Below are 17,145 nucleotides of genomic sequence, written 5' to 3'. Positions count from 1 at the left end.
ATTGCTTTTATAATAAGAGATGCTACCAAGGAAATCATTCACAACCATTGCAAAATTTTAGAAACCCCCACACAGCCTATGTGTTTAGCTTGCCAAATTTGAAAATAAAAACAACAAAAACTGTCTACTATTGCACATGTCACATAGCTTTGTTGTTTTAAAGAAGAGGCTAATATATAGAATAGTATTTATTTTTCTGTTTTAAAATATGTTGCATATTATTTTAGAATTCCCATGAATTTCATTGTTAAAGAATATAAAACAAATTAAATCATAAATAGCTTTTACTTGCTTCCTTTGTCAAGTCTGGAAGTACATCAATGTTTGTAGAAGGAATAATTATTCAGAACCTCATGCTTGATAGGCAGAGAAAAGCAGCTCTGAATGGACAGACTTCCAGCATATGTATTCTGGGCGGGCGGTGCCTGAGAACTGTGCTTATTCCTTTTTAAAGATCCTCTTGGCTTCTACTCCTTCATACGTGTAGGTCTGAAAGGTGTCAGCAAGCATTAAAAAAATTGCCATTAATACATCTACATTAAGAAATTTTAGTATTATTGGTATTATTGGAGCTCTGGATGAGTTCATACTATTTTTTCATGTACTGATAGCAACATTTTATGCAGATGTAGATGTCCACTACAAAACACATTTTGGCGTCTAGTCATTTACATTTTCAGCTAAACTAGGGTTTTATTGTTGTTGTTGTTGTTTTTTTGTGTTTTGTTTTGTTTTGTTTTTTGAGCAGGGAATTGAACCCAGGGGGGTTTTACAATTGAGCCAAATTCCCAGCCCTTTCTATTTTACATTTTGTGACACTGTCTTGCTAAGCTGCTTAGGACTTCCCTGAATTGCTGACTGGCCATGAACTTGCAATTCTCCTGTCTCAGCCTTCCATGTCACTGGGATTACAGGTGTGCATCAGCACATCCAGCTAAACTAGGATTCTTGTATCCAACATATATATATATATATATATATATATATATATATATATATATATATATATATATAAATTATCTTCAATAACTATGCATAAAAATATCTATTTTTTAAATCAGTAAGATACATAAGAAAAGAAATAACAGTCTGTTAACTAAAGGTATAACTCATCAATTTCAAAAAACATGTAATCATTTTTGTCTTTGGGAAGTAGTTACAGGTCTTTGTACAACTCACCTGGATGAGCTCATCACCTGTAATTTCTCGGACAGTATTCAGTTCCTTTCCATTGTCTACCCGTTTGAATCTTCCTACAAGTTTATTTCCCTCAAGGCTCCAGGTCCCCTGCATTGTGATGACAAAGTGGCATTTGTTAGATCTTGTGTGTGTCACACATGGTTCTAGTTCTGTAGAGCCACGGTTGCATCAGTGTCCACAACCACGGTTCTGTCACTCTCCCAGAGCCAGGCACCAGCCTGGAGCCTCACTGGGGGTCCTGGAGGACCTGTGTGATGCCACCGATACCATGCTGCCCTCCCTCCACAACCTCTGTGGGCCATCTTTGAGGCACAGTTGATAAAACATTCAGCAGTTAAACCATCATTGCAGATGTATAGAATCTAACTAGAGAAACTCTAAGGCTAAAACAGAGCTTCAAAAAATTGGCTGAAGATGATGACTTCTGAAGTCTTTTACCTTGATCATGAGAGAGTATGTCTCAGTGACTCACACTGCAGCATTAGACCGTCCTCTTGGTTGTTCACTCATTCCTCACTTATTAACTTCTTATTTCAATGTATTTATCAGATGACTATGAGGTGTATGTTACATAACTCTGAAAGCTTTTGTCCTGCCAGTATGGAAATACTGAGCCAGATCTGTACACATCATTCAAAGGATATTTTTCTGAATCCATAAGTGTTAAATGAAGTATGACAAGGCATATTCACACATGCATAAAGAAACACAACTTCAAATCTGCTTATACAGAATTTTTAAGCACTTTCTTTCCAGAAAGTTCAGTCCAGATTCTTCATAGATGGTTGACTCACTGTATTTAAGTGCCCTGTCAATGTTGGGCTTCTTCAGTATATGAAGGAGATATGCATTAATTAAGCCAACCAATGGGACAAAGCAGATACCGTTTCAGTTTTGGGTAGAAAAATCAATAATGCATTGCTTATAAAAAGTTCTTACACTGAGTTCAGTTCCATCCGCTAGGCTGTAAGCAAAGGCAGTGCCAAGTTCAAACACAATGTCAATGGTTCGGAAGTTGCTGGACTCTTTGACTGTGAATCTGTTCCCCTCCTGTGTGATGACCAGTTTCAGATTGTCATGAGCCGCAAGCTTCCTCTTCACCATGTTGATCCCTGGAAGAGAAAGGAGGCCAGAGAAAGTGAGACCCAAGTGCCCAGAAGGCCCTGGCTTTTCTGATTTGTTGTTGTTGTTGTTGTTTATTCTGAGGGGGGGAAGAAAACCCCATCTCACTGCAGAGCCCATAGCACTCTGCTTGCTTCTGCAGAAGTTCAAGCTCAGGCAGGAGAAGACTGACTCAAGCTGCTTTCCCAGACTTCAAAAAAATCAGGTGAAGCACAGAGTTTTAGAAATCCCAGTGCTTATTCATTTTCATAAGACTAATACACTTTTGTTTCAGTATTATGTATATCAAATTCAAGAAATGTCAGATGAAGTATGAAGAGGCATATTCACATATGCATGAAGAAATGAAACTTCAATTCTGCTTATACAGAATCTTAAAACACTTTTTTTCCATAATTGCTTTTAAAATCTACACTTCATACATCATTGCTTTTGGTGACATTTGTGACTGACACAAAAATGTAAAAATTGAAAATTTCATGGTGAAATTCATTATTATGTACAATTCTATAAATTTAAACTTGGAATCCCTAAACTGTACAATACTATTGATGCAGATTTTTTATTTTGGGGAATGATAAAAAATCACCCATCTTATACAGTGTGGGTGCTACTAGGTATTGGCATAGATTTTACAAAATAGTTAAATTAAACTTCTCAAAAAAAATACATAGTAGCTTTGTGAGGAAATTCCTAAAGTTTTGTAAGTCAGAGCAAAAGAGAATCAAATCTAATTTTTTCAAAGTGATTTTTGAAAGAACTCTTTTCTATTTATTGTTATACTTTATTATATGATTTTTGCTTTCCCATTCCCAAGAATTTGATGTTTTAAAATTTGGATTATCATCACCCACTACCATTTTCTTACTCTATTAAAAAACAAATGTGGGTTTTCAATGATACAGGTACAAGCAGCAGGTCGAGAAGGAAGGAAGCCTTGGTGTCTGTCCTGGAGGAGGGCCCTCAGAGTCTGCCCCCCACTGGTGAGGTGCACGCGCTTCCTGATGCAGGACCCGGGTGTGGCTGTTCCTGTGCTGAGCTGTCAGGCATCTGGATCCCACAGCAGAGAAAGGCCTAGAGAAAGCAGAGAGAACCCTGAGCAATGGCTTCCTACCCATTTTTTCCATGAACTTGTCGTAGTTCTCATTCCGGTTCACTTTCCAAGTACCATCGAACGCCATCGTCTCGGATGTGCTGGCCACAGGCAAGTGGAGATACAGGCCTGTCTATAGAATTTATTCTGTTTCTTATCTTGGAACCAACTCCATACTGTGATGTGGAAGTCTAAAGATCAAGAGGTCACTGATCACTGTGATGACAAACCACTTCAGTTTCTCTTTGCATAATTTCCTTCTATCTTCTGAAGTTCAGCTGATGTTGAGGATGATAAGCAAACCTACTCTGTCTTAGACTACGAAGTCAAGAACATTTAAGAATTCAAATGTGAGCTTTCTGAAGATAGTATTTCTACATATGACCTCAAGGTGTGCAGTATATTAGGCAATTTCAAATAACATGAGAAATTAGACTGTTATTCACGTATTCCTTTTTTTAAACAGTAGCAGTTGTCTTGCAAAGAAAGACTGTATGCCAAATACAGTCAAAAAGTTAATGTGGTTGAGACTGAAAATTCAGGTCTTTGTTTTTCTTTATTAAGGTAAGATCCAACAGACTGATTATTTTAAGGATAAAATTCACTGCTTTTAGGGAGCTTCACGCTATTGTGTAACCATCACCATTATTTAATTCCAGAGGATTTCATCGTCCCAAGGAGAAACCACACACAGTGAGAAGTCGTTTCTGATCCTCTGTTCCCAGCCCTGCCAGCTTCTCACCCATGTCTGGATTTTGTGGCTTGGTCTCTTCTGAACATTTCGTACAAATGGATTCATATGGTAGGTGGCCTTGTATGTTTGAGTTTTCTCATTGGCCACAGTGTTTTCATAGTTTACATATATGCACTTCTTTTTGTTGTTGTTGTTGTTGTTGTTGTTACTAGGGATTTAACTCAGGGGCACTCAACCACTAGCCACACCCCTAGCCCTAATCTGTATTTTACTTAGAGACAGGGTCTCACTGAATTGCTTAGCACCTTGGTTTCTGCTGAGGCTGGCTTTGAACTCTCCATCCTCCTGCCTTAGCCTCCTGAGCCACTGGGATTACAGGTGCACCACTGCACCCAGCTAGCACTTCTTTTTTAAAAAGATTTTATTTTATGTTTAATTGGCATGTGTAGATTGTGCTTTTTAAAGGGGTTCAGCATGCTAGTTCTCACATGCATACAGTGTGCAGGTCCAGATCCCACCTGCTCCTTCCATCCCCCTACACCACCTTCACCACCTCAAGCACCCATTTCCCACATTCAAGTCAACCTCTTTTGGTTTCCACAGGTGAGAGGACATGTGGTACTTGTCTGAAGGGTCATTTTCTAACACGTCTTTTGGCATGGTGTTTAGGGATACCAGGAGTTTGTATAAATGACCTGGTACTCAGTAAGTACTCATTGTGTTTTAGTTTAGGTTGTGGAGGGTGACAGTCCACTGAGCATAATTTTAAAAAGTAGAAATATAGCTGGATAACAAAAACTTTCATAAGACAAAAAAATTAACATCAAACATCTCCCATGTACAAAAAGAACAAAAGCCAGATGTTAGCTCTCTCAGTAATTAAAACCATTCCTCTGTTTCACTTTCCCTCTCTCCATCCCCAAGCGTGGGGTCAGAGCCAAGCCTGGTATGTGTCTGGGGTGAGGATGCAGAGGGTGACTGAAGGTCAGGGAGATCTTTCTACCTTCCACGGCAGTCTTCCAGCCCAGTGCAGGCCTGAACTGGGCAGCAGACCCTCTCGCTGTGCGGGACAGGCTCTTCATCAGTAACTTGTCTGCAGATGTTAGCTACCAAAAAGACATTGTTGTGCCTGAAGGTGCCTGGAGAATATCTTGTTATCTGAGGGCCAGCAGGGAAGCTCTACCCAGAGTGTCATCAGGTCAAGGGAAGATGTATCGGACAAATTTGAACAGAATGCTGGAGAGATCAAACCATGTTTTAAAATTTTGATTCTGTCTGTTGTGTACCACTCTTTCAGTGAGTACTATATTCTTTATTTTATCAATAAGTAGATTAAAAGCAACTTTCTGCTAGCTCCATTATCTCATTTAAAAAAGAAGAGAGATCAGAATACAAACAGGGGTGGGGAGAAAGGCCATAACAATGAGTTCATAACTGCAGCTAAAATTGGCTAAGCTGCTGGGGACAGAGCTGCGTGCCTGTAATCCTAGTGATTCACGAGGATGAGGCAGGAGGACTGCAAGTTAGAGGCCAACCTGGCAACTTGGCAAGACACTGCCTCAAAACAAAAGTTAAAAAGACCTGGGTGTTGCTCAGTGGTAGAGAGCCCCTGAGTTCACTCCCTAGTACAACGAAAAAAAAGAAAAGAAAAAATAAGGCTACATTGTCTTTGCTTTTCTGTCTCTTGCCAAAGACCATGAGACCCTCCTAACTGGGGAGGCATCAACCTAGCATACTCCTCACTGGACGGCAAGTGGAAGGATGTGTGATTGCTCTAAGGCCAAGGCCACAATAATACTCACAGTGACTTCTGAATTTAGAAGCCTAGGGATGATGGATACTTCTCCCCTAGGTCAGAAAAATAGGCGTATCTGGTTTTTGAAATAGAAATATGTTTGGGTAAAAACAAACATGTTTTACAAACAAAATGACTTGAGTTTCAATACTGTAAATCGTAATGCCCATTACTGTGCATGACCTTGCTCAGACTGCAGCCTCACCAGCTTTACTTGCCTTACACATAAAATGAAAATTATAATAGTGCCGGATAGGTAGGGTTTTATGAGCAAATTGTATAATATACCCACCCAAGCAACTGGTAGACATCAGGTGCTCAATAAGACAGTTTTTCTCAGTCTCTGAGAAAGGAAATCCAATAGCAATACCAATATCTTAAGCATCCCAGGTCTCAAACCACTTCACTATTTTGTGAAGAAAATGTCTGGTGTTTATTAGGAAGTGACCTTAAAGTTATTTAGGTGTTTTGTGACTCACACTAGTGACAACTTGGGACTGGGGTTCCCTTGGATCTGCCTGTTAAGGACAGCATTGTGCCAGCACACCCTCTGGGAACACATCTTCCCTCTTCGAGCTCATAGCCATTGAGACCAAAGGGCCTAGCTCAAGCAGGGAGTGGGGAGGAGAAAGCAGACGCCTTTCTTGACACTGTCCATCTAAGAGCTCCTTCCAGACAGGACCTCGTCTTTCCTCTGTGGCCACTTTAAGCTCCTCAAAAGGAGAATAGGAGCCCTTGAAAACCCACAGCACTTGGACTTACACGAGCTGGCTGATGGAATGGGCATACTGAACTTAGGTCTCCCAGGCCTCAGTGGCCATGACCCGGTTTAAGGTCAGTTTGGAAACCCTGTTATGTCTGTAGAGTGGCATCACCATTAAAACATTTAATGCCCAGATCACATTTTTAACATTACACTTTCCTTCTCTGGTCCCCCAACTCCGTAACTCCCTGGTTCTTTAACCTTATTCCATCTAGAAAAGGTCATACAGAACCGATGGGTCAGTATGAACGTCTCCCTAAAGAACTTCCCTGCTGATGATGCTATTAAGCCAATCAGCTGCATAGGGCCTTAGCCCTTCATTCTCTGCCCTGATGACACGACAGTTGAGTCCTGCAGAGGGTAGATGTGGTATGTGCAGGTGGCTGCAGCACCTCTCTCCTCTCTCCTGTTGCAGTCCATATCACCCACTGAGTGGTCTGAAAGAAGTGCACATCAGCACAAACTTGCTTATTCCCATTTCATTTCTCCAAGGAAAGTTCAAACCCATTCCTCAGCATGGCTTGCAAACGGCTCCTTGTGTGCCACTTCTCTCCATTCCCTATCATGCACTTTAAAACCTAGACATGTTAAATTTCCTGCCATCCCAGCCCCTGAGTACCCATGCTTCAGTGGATGCAGGGTGCGAGCATGGTCACCGATTCTTCTAGTAAGCCTGACTTGAGTTGCCAAGAGCAGGTGAAGGAACAGCCCTCCGTTTGCAGGGGTAAAGTTCTCAGTGTGGCTCATAAAAGACAAAAACAGTTGATTCATCTTACCCAGAGAAATATCATTGTTCCAAAGTCCAGAAACATCAATAGAGAGGACAAAAGGACGTCAAAAGCTCATCTCAAAGGAATGGCTTCCTAGGGGAGCCATAGATCCTTTATTTTGCTCCATGGTATGGCAGAAGGGAACATTTTTTCTAGTATTATTTTTCACATATCATAAATGGGAAATGGTATTTAGGCATTTTTAATCACCTCAGGATTTATGGATTTATGAATCATGTTGTTTTGTTTGGTAGTGAGGATTGAACCCAAGGGTACTCTCCTATTGAGCCAGACCCTAAGCCCTTTTATTTATTTTTTATGACAGTCCAGTCCCACTGTGCCTGATTGAATCCTGTTTTTTGATCCCAAGTTTTTAGCTTTTACATATCAAAGAAAAATGGAGGTGTCTAAGAGAAGGATTGGAGGGACAGAGAGAAAGAGTAGCAGGAAAGTCTCAAGTTATCTTCTGCCAGACCCCATGTGGTGAACGGGAAGGTGGGGCATTCTGAAGTTGGCCAACAAAGTTTACTTCTTTCTCTTTGATAACTAGTTTCTAAATTTGAGCAATATTAAGGTCTTTTTAATTAAATTTTAGATGTCATAAATGATTGACTGGTTTTCTTTCAAAAAGACTCCAACAGCACAGCAACACACCACAGGGTATCTGTCATGTAGAGATAGCATGGCTTCCTGACTCTCAGTAATGACAGAGAGCCATTGAGAGGATTCCCATGTGTCCTATTAGATGATCTTTCCTGAAAGGTTTGTGACTCCTTCTTGGTTCTGACTTCTATCTCATTTCTCCAAGGAAAAGTACAAACCCTAACCCTTAGCATGGCTTGCAAACGGCTCCTTATTCCTTTCCATTCAGTATCATATAGTCCAAGATCTAGACATAATAAATTTCCTAGACTCTAAATATAAAGTCTACCCAACAATAGTGGAATCCGTTCAAGCAATATGACAGGAAGCTGCTTGTCTTCTTCCTAATACCATGTAGAAAATAGGGCTTTGAATTATTATAGCTTTCCACTATCATACCCAAACAATTATGTTTCTTCCTATTAAAAAAAAACAAACCCTTTTTCTTTGAGACCACTTCCATTTGGCTGTATCACCTGCCAGCCTATCTCACACTGTTATTGACCATTGGATACCATCAGATAACATTGTTACATACCACTGTTATCTCTCATTATCATCATCCACCTCTGTCCAGCATTATCTGCCATCCACCCCGACTATCACTACCTATCATCACCCCATCTGTCATTATCTGCTATCCAACCCTGTCTATCATTATCCACCATCCACCCCACTACCACTACCTGTCACCACCCCATCTATCATTATCTACCATCCAACCCTGTCTATCATTATCCACCATCCACCCCACTATCACTACCTGTCACCACCCCATCTATCATTATCTACCATCCAACCCTGTCTATCATTATCCACCATCCACCCCACTATCACTACCTGTCACCACCCCATCTATCATTATCTACCATCCAACCCTGTCTATCATCATCCATCCCTACCCAGCCTCATTGGCCATCTATCACTGAGAACTCTGGCTCACAGTCATCCTCTCTGCTCTGCCATATTCCTGGTGACGAAAGTCCACATGGATAAGTCACCTGTCATGCTGGCCTCATATTCCTTACCCTACATATTTCGTACCTTTACTTCTGTGCTTTATGCCTGTAGACCAAGGCTGCGGCCTGTGAGTTTTCTCATTCCAGTGCTTCGACTGTGGATCTGACATACCACTCCCCAGTAAGAGCTTTCCACCCTCTCATCTCCTTCACTGTCTTCCACCATCACACTGAGATTTTCAGTCAGTTGTTGTCTCTATTTTCTCTCCAATTGGAGCCCCTTATTGGTTTATTTATATTCTGGATTCAATTGTCGATATTCTTTTGCCAACAGAAAGGTCATCCACACTTTTCCTGTACATCCCTGATTTCTAGTGCCAGCCTAGTCATCTGCTCTGCCAGGCAGGACTTCTCTCTATCTCAGTTAGTTTCTTCTGCATTCATAACAAGAGTCGTGTCTTTAATCATTCTGTGACCTCTTAGCCTGGCCCTCAGCAGATGACCTGCATGTGACTTCATAGGAGGAATAAACCACCAAGTGACAATTTCTTCAATTGTGCCTTCTCAGTTACAAGTTTTCTCTTCTTACTTTCTTTACTCCTACTAATTTTTTCACCCACTTGTTTCACCCACATATTCTTTCCTACTCTTGGGCCAATGTCACTGTTTGGCCATCTGCTATGTTACCTAATAATGAGCTGTACGTCACTGTCTTCTGCGTGGTGCAGTGTCACGGTTTACTCCTTGCCTACTTTGCTTAAGGAACTATATTTTCAAGCTCACCAAGAGAAGTTCAACTGAAGGTGATTGCTCCAAAACTACCTGGTTGACACCAACAACAGGCTCCAATGAGGAACAGCCAGAGCGGGTACTTATGTTACATCCCTGGACATCTACTCATATATCATACACAGAGGGAAGTCCCAGAACAAAAGAGAGAAACACACACAAAAGTAAAAGCATATAAAAGATGAAGAGACTCCATTTTAATGATTGCACAAGTCTGAGACCTCTGAAAACATGGAAACAGGAAAACAAATCTTTCCCCCAAATTCACAATCCCCCAACAAAGGATCCTACAGATATTGGAGGTGGATGAAATTCCAGAGAAAGGTAATTTTAAAAACTGATTATTGAAATGCTTAATGAACTAAAAGATCATCTAAGTAATTAATGAAGACAGAAAATAAAGGAGATGAAAGAACATTTCAATAAATAGAGATACTGAAAAGAAACCAATCAAAACTCCTAGAAATGAAAGATATAATACATTAAATTAAACCATCACCAACAGATTAGATTTCAAAGAAAAAACTTCAGGTCTTCAAGACAGAGCATATGCACTTAAATACTCAGTATACATTAAAGGGAAGAAAAAGAGTATGATCAGATTATATAAGAACTCAAGAACAGCATCAAGAGAACAATCGCGAGAATCACTGGGATAGAATAGAACATGGAGATACAGGCTAAAGGCATCAAGAACATTTTCAATGAGATAGTAACAGAAAACTTTCCCCATATCAGAAATGAGAACAGATATCAACATACAGGGGCCATACATAACCCTAAATAGACAAAATTAGAAGATAAACTCTCCAAGACACATCAAAATCAAAATGCCTAACATACAAAATAAGGAAAGAATATTAAAAACTGCAATGAAAAACATCATGCCACATTTAGAAGTAAACCAATAAGACTCATCTCTGACTTTGCAACTTAGACCATAAAATCAAGGAGGGCCTGGAATAAGATATTTAAAGCTCTAAAAGAAAACAATCACCAGCCAAGATTGCTATATGCAGCAAGCTCTCTTCAAAATTGATGGAGAAATAAAAACTTTCCATGATAAGGATAAATGGAAAGAATTCATAACTGCCAAGCCAGTACTACAAAGAATACTAAAAAATATACGGTACACAGATTAACGTAAAAATAATCCCTAAAGTCTCCAAATAGAATAAGATCACTAGAACAGTAACCAACTAAATGAAAATCAAGACAACTAAATATAGCAAACAAATCCAAATGTAAGGACACCACATCATATTCATAATAACACTGAATGTAAATGTTCTCAATTCTTCCTTAAAACACATGGATTATCACAGATTAACATAATGGATCAAAAAACAAGATCCAATTACATGCTGTTTAAAAAAACTCACCACAAAGGAAAAGACACCCAGGATGAGGGTAAAAGGATGGAAAAAATATTCCAGGCCAGTAGAGTCCAGCAACAAGCAGGAGTAGCAATTCTCATATCTGACAAAGCAGATTTAAAGCAAAAATTAATCAGAAGAGAAAAAGAGGGTCATGACACCCTGGTAAAGGGGAAGATCCAACAAGGAGATATAACCATGGTAAATATGGATGACCTAAATGTCAGTGCTCATAATTACATTTAAAAAATCACCTCTTGGTGTTCCAGAGGAGAGGCCTACCCACCACACTGGAGGCCCGGAGATCCAGAGGAGAGGCCCTCCCCGTGCCCAGATATACGTGGTGAGCTACCTCGAGCTGGCTCCACGGCCCAGCATCAGGTTCATAAAGGCTTGAGGCTGCCACCACCACGAAACTGGGATATTGCTGCTTCTATCAAGGGACAACAATAAGGACCTGGTATGATGTCACCAAGGTCATTGTGGGTCTGGCTGCACCAGAGGTTTCTCTACTAGGGTGCTAACAGTTATCCTGTTGCTGAGGTAACAGGGAGTCTTGCATGGGTTTGCCTATCTCTTGTTTCTCCTACTAATAGCCAACTTCTTATGATCACCCTCTCACTTGTCATATAATCTAATACCTCCATATTCTCACATCCTACATCATGAACATCTCAGCCAACCCCTGGGCCTCCTTCTAACATTAGAAACTGAAAACCATTACACAAACCTATTAACTATAAGGCAGAAGATATATCGAGTGCTGTAATATTGATCTCTCCCTTAAAAGTGAGGTATTGGGGGGCTGGGGTTGTGGCTTAGTGATAGGGCACTCGCTTAGCGTGTGCAAGGTGCTGGGTTCAATCCTCAGCACCACATAAAAATAAATAAATAAAATAAAGGTATTGTGTCCAACTACAACTAAATGTTTTTTTAAAAAAGTGAAGTATTGGTAACCTATAGGGACACTATAAGACAATAGGGCAGAGGCTATAATACCTTGGATCTACACTGCAAGAGAGGAAGACTCATAGAAATCATGAAAAAACAAGGGAGGAAAGTACCTCAAACAAACCAAGATACCACAACAATAGAACCCATAGATATCGCAGTAGGTGAAATGTCAGAGAAGGAGTTCAGAATATACATAAATAAAATGATTTAAAAATAGTGACCTAAGTGAGCAGATAAGGCAAAAATTGATCACTCCAACAAAAAGATAAGAGAAGAAATACAGCTTGCAGATTACTTCAAGAAAGAGAGATACTGAAAAACAAACAAACAGAAATACTTGAAATGAAAGAAACAATTAGCCAATTAAAAAACTCAGTAGACAGCATCACCAACAGATTAGATCACTTGGAAGTCAGGACCTCAGACAATGAAGACAAAAGATACAATCTTGAAAATAAAGTTGACCTCACAGTGAAGATGGTAAGAAACTATGAAGAGAATATCCAAGGATTATGGGATGCCATCAAAAGACCAAATTTAAGATTTATTGGGATAGAGGAAGTTTCAGAGATTCAAATCAAAGGAATGCACAATCTCTTCAATGAAATAATAGCAGAAAATTTCCCAAGCATGAATAATGAACTGAAAAATCAATTTCAAGAGGCCTAATGGACACCAAATGTACAAAATTACAACAGATCTACATCAAGACTCATTATAATGAAAATGCCTGGCATACAGAATGAGGATAGAATTTTAAAGGCCTCAAGAGAGAAAAATCAGATTACCTAGAAGGGAAGAAAAATTCAAATCTCAGCAGATTTTTTAGCCCAGCCTTTCAAACAGGAGACCCTGGAACCACCTATACCAAGCTCTAAAAGATAATGGAGGCCAACCTACAATCTTACATCCAGCAAAATTAAGCTTAAAATTTGACAATGAAATAAAAACCTTCCATGATAAACAAAAGCTAAAAGAATTTACAGCAAGAAAGCCTGCAGTACAGAACATTCTTGGCAAAATATTCCACGAGAAGGAAATGAAGAACAACAATGAAAATCTACAAAGGGAAGAACTACAATAAAAGAAAAACCAACCAAAGGAGAAACCAAGTCAAACTAAATACCAAAAATCCCCAAAATGACTGGTAATACAATTCGTGTCTCTTTTAACCCTTTTTGATAAATTTTTACACATAAAAATTTTAACTATAATATTATTTAATTTTTCAGGTTTTTGTTTATTTTGTATTTATTGTTTTCCATTTCTCTTCACAAAGGTATACAAATATTTTCTTTAAAAGTTTTAGCACTGTACACATTATATTTTAATATGTAATTAATCTGGTATGTGTGTATATAGTGCCTGTGCTATGAGCTAAGGTATATTTTAGTCTCCTATAATTAAAAACCCATTATTTAAGATTCAAGGATGAAAAAGATCAATCAGAGTAAAAATTTTTAATAAGGTATTTAAAAAGGTAAGGGCAAGGTTGAGGGAAACTAACAAATTTTGTGAAGCCCCTTTTCTTCCGTAACCTGGAGAGGTAGGAGGTGAAAGAAGAGAGAGTCACTATGAAAACCGTGTAGGAGAAGTCTACCTAACTGAATCACTCCCACCAAAAGCATGAAGAAACCAACCCACAGTCCAACAGAGTCTCACAGGGAGGAGTAGAACACCTCGCTCTACTCTTGTGTATTCTAAGTTCATCTCTTTGGTGTCCTTTTCTGACAGAACTCAACAAGAAACCACATAACAAGGGAACTTATCATGCAGCCTGCAGCATATTTCTCACCAAAAGGTGAAAGATGGAGAGAGGAGCCAATATAGCATCCACTGGTTACATGAAACTACTGAGTATTTGAAATGTATATAGTCTGAATTGAGGTGTGCTATGTGTTAAATAGACATTAGCTTCCAAAGAATTACTAGAACAAAGAAAGTGAACATGAAATATCTTATTAACAATTCTTTTCTTTGCAAATTATTTTGGTAATCCATTAGGTTAAATGAAAATATATTAAAATTAATTTCTCTATTTGTTTTTAAAAAAGGGAGTAAAGTAGAACAAGGTAACATATTCTATATCTTCATCGTAGGATTATGTGTCCATATTTATATGTTGTCATTTTTTATATCTGTGTTATTGAAATTCATATAACTATAAAACTAAATAGGACAAATTGTACCATATAAAACTATATCTCAACAAACATGACTTTAAAAAGAAATCTAGTTCAAACAGTATTGGACACATCCTAACCACCTGGTAAGTAATGGCCATTATTATGATTCATTAAAATAACCAGCATCAAGCTGTTACTTAGTGGGGTAGGGAGGGGAAGCATGGGAGGAGTAGATGAACTCTAGATGGGGCAAAGGGGCGGGAAGGGAAAGGAGGGGGAAGGGGGTTAGAAATGATAGTGGAATGTGATGGACATCATTATGCAAAATACACTCTAAAGACTGAACGGTGTGAATATACTTTGTATACAACCAGAGATATGAAAAATTGTGCTCTCTATATGTAATATGAATCGTAACACATTCCATTGTCATATATAACAAATCAGAATAAAAAAATTTAAAAAAATTTTAAAAAATTACCTCTTGCTGTGGAATTCCAGATAGACCCCAATACAACCATACTGGTTGATTTCAACACACTTTTATCACCAATATATAGGTCATCCAAACCTAAAACCAATAAAGGTATTTTGACTTAAATAATACTATAAATCAAATGCACCTAATAGACATCTGTAGCATATTTCATCTCAAAGCAGCTGTATTTATCTTCTTTTCATCAGGCCATGGAAATTTTTCAAAAATAAAACATGTTCTAGGTCATAAGTAGGTCTTAGTAAATACAAAAAAAAAGATATAATCTTGTATATCCTGTTGGACCATCATAGAATGAAACTGGAAGTGAACAGCAAGAAAAATAATAGAAATCACATAAAACTTGGAGATTGAACAGTAGTGTTTTAGACAAAGAATGGATCATAAAATAAATGAGAGATAAAAATCAAGAAATCATTAGAGACAAATGAGAACAGAGATAAAGTATATCAAAGTCTCTTGGAGAGTATGAAAGCATTCCTATGAGGAAATCTTATAGCATTGTGTTCCTACATTAAAAAATAGATTCCAAATAAGTTAGCTTATACTCTACCTCAATTATCACACTCTACCAAAAATTAGTATAAGCCATAAAATAATAAAGATTATAGCTAAAATCAATGTAATTGAGAATTAAAAAGGTAATACATAGGATAAATGCAACAAAGAGTTATTTCTTCAATAGAATAAATGATTGATAAACCCTTAACCAAACTGACCAAAAGAAATAGATAAAAGACCCAAATAAACAAAATCAGAGATGAAAAAGGAGCTGTAACCACAGATGCTTCTGAAATTCAGAGGATCATTAGAAACAATTTTGAAAATTTATACTTCAATAAACTGGAAAATCTAGAAGACATTGCCAAATTTCTAGACACATATGACCTGCCCAAATTGAACTAGGAAGATGTAGAAAACCTAAATAGACCAATATCAATTAATGAAATTGAAACAACAATTAAGAGCCTTCCAACAAAGTAAAGTCCAGGACCAGATGAATTATCAGCTGAGGTCTAACCAGACCTGTACATAATAAATCACCAGTGTATCTCAAATTGCTCCATGAAATTGAAAGGAAGGGACCATTCCCAGACACATTCTGTGAAGCAAGTACAACCAGACAAAAACATCAAGGAGAGAAAACTACCAATATCCCTGATGAACATAGATGCAAAATCCTTAATAAAAGATCAGCAAACTGCATTCAAAAACAGATCAAGAAGATAATACACCACGATCAAGTGGGTTTCATTCCAAGAATGCAAGGTTGGTTCAATATATGCAAACGGAGAAATAAAATTCACCACTTCACTAGAATTAAGAACAAGAATTATATGATCATCTTAATACCTGCATAAAAAGGCTTTGATAAAATTGAGCACCCATTCATGTTAAAAATGCTAGAGAAAGTAGGTATACATAGAAGAAACTTACAAACATTATAAAGGATATATGTAACATGCCCAAAGCCAACATAATACTGGACAGAGTAAAACTGAAGCATTTATTTCCTCTAAAATCAGGAACAAGACAAGCATGTCCACTCACATGCTGCTATTCAATAGCGTTCTCTCAAACTCCAGCCAGAAGAATCAGGAAAAGGAGAAATCCAACTCTGAGGATGACATAATCCTATATTTACAAGATGGCCCCCTCCAAAAAAAAACAAAAAAACCTGAAGACATCTAGAGCTGATCCATGAATTTAGCAAAGTAGCAGGATGCAAGATACCTCTCATAAATTTCAGCTTTCATAGGCTCCAAGTGGTTCTGCTGAGAAAGAAATCAGGAAAACAGACCTTTTACAATAACCTCAATTAAAAAAAAGAAGAAGAGGGCTGGGGATGTGGCTCAAGCGGTAGCGCGCTTGCCTGGCATGCGTGCGACCCAGGTTCGATCCTCAGCACCACATACCAACAAAGATGTTGTGTCCGCCGAGAACTAAAAAATAAATATTAAAAATTCTATCTCTCTCTCTCTCTCTCTTTAAAAAAAGAAGAAGAAAATTAAGGAGGAAAAAAAGATTAATGAATGAATATGGGAATTAATCTAAACCAGGAGGTGAAAGATCTCTACAGGGAGAATTATAGAACACTGAAAAAAGAAATCGAAGGCGACCTTGGAAGATGGAAAGACCTCCCATGTTCTTGGAGAGGCAGAGTTAATGTTGTGAAAATGGCCAACTACCCAAAGTGCTATACAGACTCAGGGCATCCCCACCAAACACCAAGGACAACCTTCACAGAACTAAAGAAGCAGTTCTAAAATTCATTTGGAAGAATAAGAGAACCCGAGTACCGAAGAGGTGGTGAGCAAGAAAAGTAACGCAGGAGGCGGCCCACCCTGGGCCTTACGCGGTGCTGT

The 17,145-nt window shown here is 38.5% G+C and overlaps 1 protein-coding gene across 1 annotated transcript; it reads right to left on the bottom strand.

Annotated features, from left to right (window-relative positions):
• Positions 1–371: 371 nt before the first annotated feature.
• On the bottom strand, positions 372–3,503 carry FABP2 (fatty acid binding protein 2; the record flags this gene model as incomplete). The annotated part of the gene is made up of 4 exons (XM_081304337.1): positions 372–489; positions 1,180–1,287; positions 2,140–2,312; positions 3,437–3,503. The coding sequence occupies 4 exons, from the start codon at positions 3,501–3,503 to the stop codon at positions 439–441; spliced, it is 399 nt and encodes a 132-aa protein (XP_081160463.1). The 3' UTR covers positions 372–438.
• Between the last annotated feature and the right edge of the window lie 13,642 nt (positions 3,504–17,145).

This window comes from Spermophilus citellus (genome assembly GCF_964194105.1).
Source record: "Spermophilus citellus genome assembly, chromosome: 8".
NCBI lineage: Eukaryota > Metazoa > Chordata > Mammalia > Rodentia > Sciuridae > Spermophilus > Spermophilus citellus.
The sequence above is the reverse complement of the archived record's forward strand: the minus strand, read 5'-3'. Positions and strand labels throughout refer to the sequence as shown.